Genomic DNA, 4,704 nt, shown 5'->3' with positions numbered 1-4,704 from the left:
ATGATTTTATTAGAGATATTTTTATGCCTTATTTTTATTGTTAGTTGATCTTTTTAAAGGTGAATTTAGGAAGTTTTGGTTAGGTGATGATTTAGGATTTACTTTATGCACTTGAGATTTAAATTGTTAAATTATTATGATTGTTAGAAATAGTAAGGTTATTTTATTTAGTATTTTAGAATTTATGATTAATGATTAGAAAAAAAAATCGAGGTCGTTTCAGAAAAAGTTGGTGAAAATATGCGAGTAGTGAACCAAAATGATTGTGAAAATGAGTGGAAATAGTCGAGGTCAAAATTTCACTTTGTTCCCATAAAATCATACTCATGTTAATAGAATATCCAAGATATTTGAAAATGGATGCATATCAACTTTGAATCCAAATAAACCTCATGATCTTCTAGGTATCACTGATAGTGTTTGCAAGAATCTATTTGACTTTCATCAAACTACAGTTGCTAAATTCAACTCCTTGAACTAGACTATCTCCACGGGAACACATAATCCGATACTTGTGTAATCTTCAATAGTTCATGAAAACAACTAGACGTGGGTTTGCAATTTCATGTAATTAATAGAAATATTTGTTCTTATTCAAGCTTACTGTAATTAGCTTCATTCTTTTCATCAATATCTTAATCAAGAACGTCAGAACTCAAGTCCGATTATACACATCTGATCATGGTAAGAGCGTTTAGCATCACGGCATGATCATCTAGGTATCACTGATCGTTCTAGAAAGAACCTTAATTTATGATTAGCGTACAATACACTTCCTTCAAGTCATATAACTCGATTGAATCTGCAACCATTAGTATATCGAGAGTTGCAAATGAATTTGATAACGATGTGATGTATCGTTAAGTAAAAAAAATAACATAGTATATGCAACTATGGACACATCTTTCCTTAAAGCACATTTCTTACTCTGGCCAGAGACTCTTGAACTATTAACTCATCAAATCACATAGGATATCTTCACTCTTAAGCGAGCGGTGAATCCTCGACTACAATGCATTGGCTCCAACGTATTTCAAAAATACACCCAACCTCGTTAACTGATAACCCTCAATGGAGTCGGTAAATGGATCAAAGTGCATGCTAGTACGCAGAGCATTCATGTTGTTCTTGGTCAAAGACTAATGGTGTACAACCATAACTGGGGATTATTCCACTCCATAAGTGATAAACACTTTAAAGGATCGGTTCGGGCACTTGCGAAGGTACTTCAAACTCAATATTCTCCATGAGCTTCAATAGCTCGTGTTCTAAGAATGTAAACACCGATGAATTAAATCGAGTTTGGTATTAAACCAAGCGGAAAATACTCGAAGTAATCCTTCATTAAGAAAGCTGACTAATTTGAAAGCAATTTAACTTGTGTAAACTGATTAACTGTAGTAAAGGAAATCAGTTCTTTCATATATCAGTTCAGTTATGGTAAGAACTGAACTGATAACTGCTAGAACTGATCAAATCAGTTTTAAAACGAAAGTTAAGTACACAATATATGTTTATGGATGTTCGAAGACTTCAACTGCTCCTACGTCACCCTTTCTACTCCCTCGGGTATGATTCACTAGAAGGCTTTGATGTATACAACTTCTTGTACAAACCCACTCAGCTTAGGACTTACACTACTACCCAACTTAACTCCTAGCCTAGACTGAAGGTAGCACCTTTCAGCCAACACTTGTTTAACTTCTGTGGGTCAAAGACTACAAACACAAGTTTTACGTCTTTGTGCAAGACCCACTCAGCTATTTTATAAGCTCAAGTCTCTGTATTTGTGAGTGGTGGTGTGTGTGTGAGAATTGAACAATGAATACAACGGGAAGGTGTTCTCACACACTGAGAGAAAAGGACTTCTATACTAAGCTGATAACACGTTGAAGTGTTCTCTTACAACTGGGCTGATTGCTTCTAGTAAGCTGATAAAACTTTAAGCATGTCCTTCTTCTTCACACACTCTTGTTATTCATATGTCTTCACTGATCTTCTATTTATATAAAATGTAAATAACATTCTCCTTATATTTATATTGGAAAATTAATCATCTCTTGGTCGTCGGGATTTTATATAGTATTGAGAATCATAATAATAATAGGATTGATTTTGAAGAGAAAATAATAATTTATAGATCTCTAATAAAAATACAAAAAATAATAATAATTGGTAGTACCGCGTGATGCAGCATAGTATTCCCTGGAGTAGCCTGTCCGATAATTCTGAATGCTGATTAGTTGAGTGATGTGTTTTGAGGAAAGAAAATTATCATGTACATTACGGAGCATGTGGTCCAATTTTTCAAAGATCTACGGCTCAGAATCCCTCCTCCTGTCCTTAACAGGGCAGCTAGTGGAAACGACCGGGAAATTGCCCAAGGATCCGCTTCGTCTATAAAAACCACCCCCTAAATTCAGTTCATGTTCAAATGCTTTATTTTGCATTATTTTTTCTTCGGCGGCTATGATCGAGACTGGAGTTACAGATAAAGGGGCGCTTGATGGGGAAAGTTTGTTAGATAACGTCCCAGATGAGTTGTGTTTCGATTTGTTTGATGATGCGGCCGCCGCCGCAGATGGTATGGATTCTTATTTTTCGATCGACGACATCGAGCGATACCTTATGAATGACGAGTCCAATCCCGATAAATCAGTGGAAGAACACCATGATTCTTTGACCAATGAGTTTTTCTCGGACTTGCTTTTGAATTCGCCTGATGGGCCCTGGTTAGGGTCGGATCTCTCTAAGGATTCGTCCGCGAGCCCTGACTCAGTGGTGGATGAGGATCAAGAAGAAGTAGAAGATACCTCCCATCAGATCAATGAGGGTAAAGGTGGTGATGCCGGAGAAACTGATGATCCCGTCGATAAAAAACGCAAAAGGTGTTACTTTTTTTTTGCCAGCCTGAACATGTTTGCCTCTCCTTCATTTTTTTGATTTAGATTTTTTTGTTTCCTTGATTAATGTTGGTTTAGGTGCCATATTTATGAATTAAACGGGTTCATGTTTGTATTCTTCGTGTTTCTTGGCTTCATCTAACCTTTTTCTTTGAAGTGGCTAGTGTTTCCTGAGCTCCATCACTATATATACTGGAGTGAAATTTGTTGTATTGCAATCTCTAAAGTTGGGTTATGAATTGTAGGCAGATCAGGAACAGGGATGCGGCAGTGAGATCACGGGAAAGAAAGAAGATGTACCTGAGGGATCTTGAATTGAAAAGTAAGTACTATGAAGCAGAATGCAAGAGGCTTGGGACTTTGCTTCAATGGTCTCTTGCCGAGAATCACGCATTACGGCTTTCTTTGCACGATAGTAAGGCATTCGATGCTTCCATGAACAAGCAGGAGTCTGCTGTGCTCTTGTTGGGTGAGGACTTCGAATTCCCACTCTGTGATTCTCCAAGTTATACTATGATATTGATAGAACATTCTTGTTTCTCGTGATGACATGCTCTGGTTTTGTGTTAAAATTATTAATTTATGTTTGCAGTTTATCTTGCTCTTTGCCTGAATCGGGTAAAATTCGTATTTATTTTTCTCTTTCTTTAAACTTGTGATTCATTGCTCCGATTCCTAAAGCACTGCGAGAATTGTACCATATTTGCTTGTCACAACAAGCCCATTCTGTAATACCAATGCATAGTTTGATCCTATAATAAACCATATAGGTGTGTCGCTTATGTATTGAACTATTTCTTGCCAGGTGGTGCTGCATTGCCTTAATTCAATTAGTTAATTTTTCTACAAATTTATATTTTCATTCTGTTAAATGGATTTGCTCTTGATCACTTATCTGCTCATATCACCCCTTTGTTAAATTTCATGTCTTTATCGAGCCTCTTGTCATGGTGGTGATGTTTAACTTCGAATGGTGAATTCTACAGAATCCCTGCTGTTGGATTCCCTGCTTGGGTTCATGGGCATCATATACCTTCTAATTCTGGGCAGCCAGTTCCTGACAAATCTGGAAGTGGCTCTTCGCGAAGACGTGGGCGGCGAACAGTGGGAAAGCGAGGCAACAAGAAAAGTGGAGATGGAGGCTCGTAAAATCCATTCCTTTGATTTATTTATGATGGGCAAAAGATGCAAAGCTTCAAGATCAAGGATGCGGTTAAGGATCATAGAATCCAGCAGTGGCCTTCTATCCAAGACTCCTAGAATTCCTCTATTTTCATTAATTAGTTAATTAACCACCACCTCTTCCCCCCGCTATTCCCATCTTTTCTTGTTGTAGATGTAGCTAAAAAAAACTTAAACGAATAATTATTTATTGTGTGGGTACGTCAGGAAACAGGTATTCGGCCTGTGTTTTTCAGTAGTATGCTGTTCCTTTTTGGTTTTTAAATATGCTCCAGTGATTCGAGCCCATGTCTCTGTCAAATGTTGGTATGAATCTTTAGTTGACACAGTCCGAACAGGTGGTTTTGCTGCCCTTGAAAACATAATGTGTTAATTGGTTGTTTGTTGAAGTTAGGGACATGCTGCCTTTACCCTTCAACCCATAAAACCTCGAACCAAGTCAAATATATTGGTTTTATTAATTAGTAAAACAAATCAAATATATTGATAGTCAACAACCAAATCTGGTTTGATTTGGCCTGAACTAAAGGTATTAATTTGGGAGGGTTGTGTCGGGTTAATTCAAAAATTATTCAACCAAAACTCAATTCGAACTCGAGCCAACCCGAAAACTCTCAAC

The 4,704-nt window shown here is 37.2% G+C and overlaps 1 protein-coding gene across 1 annotated transcript; it reads left to right on the top strand.

Moving 5' to 3' along the window:
- The first annotated feature begins 2,360 nt into the window (after positions 1-2,360).
- Positions 2,361-4,373, top strand: LOC140966811 (bZIP transcription factor 60-like). The gene is made up of 3 exons (XM_073427079.1): positions 2,361-2,888; positions 3,149-3,372; positions 3,890-4,373. The coding sequence occupies exons 1-3, from the start codon at positions 2,470-2,472 to the stop codon at positions 4,189-4,191; spliced, it is 945 nt and encodes a 314-aa protein (XP_073283180.1). The 5' UTR covers positions 2,361-2,469; the 3' UTR covers positions 4,192-4,373.
- The last annotated feature ends 331 nt before the right edge of the window (positions 4,374-4,704 follow it).

Source organism: Primulina huaijiensis, chromosome 2, assembly GCF_012295235.1.
Source record: "Primulina huaijiensis isolate GDHJ02 chromosome 2, ASM1229523v2, whole genome shotgun sequence".
Taxonomy (NCBI): Eukaryota; Viridiplantae; Streptophyta; class Magnoliopsida; order Lamiales; family Gesneriaceae; genus Primulina; species Primulina huaijiensis.
This window is presented reverse-complemented; position numbering and strand designations above follow the sequence as displayed.

Bases quoted from the DNA above. Each gene is read 5' to 3' on its own strand.
- LOC140966811 (XM_073427079.1), top strand. From the start codon at position 2,470: ATGATCGAGACTGGAGTTACAGATAAAGGGGCGCTTGATGGGGAAAGT. The intron at 2,889-3,148 runs GTGTTACTTTTT...TATGAATTGTAG, and splicing joins GTCGATAAAAAACGCAAAAG to GCAGATCAGGAACAGGGATG. The intron at 3,373-3,889 runs GTGAGGACTTCG...TGAATTCTACAG, and splicing joins GTCTGCTGTGCTCTTGTTGG to AATCCCTGCTGTTGGATTCC.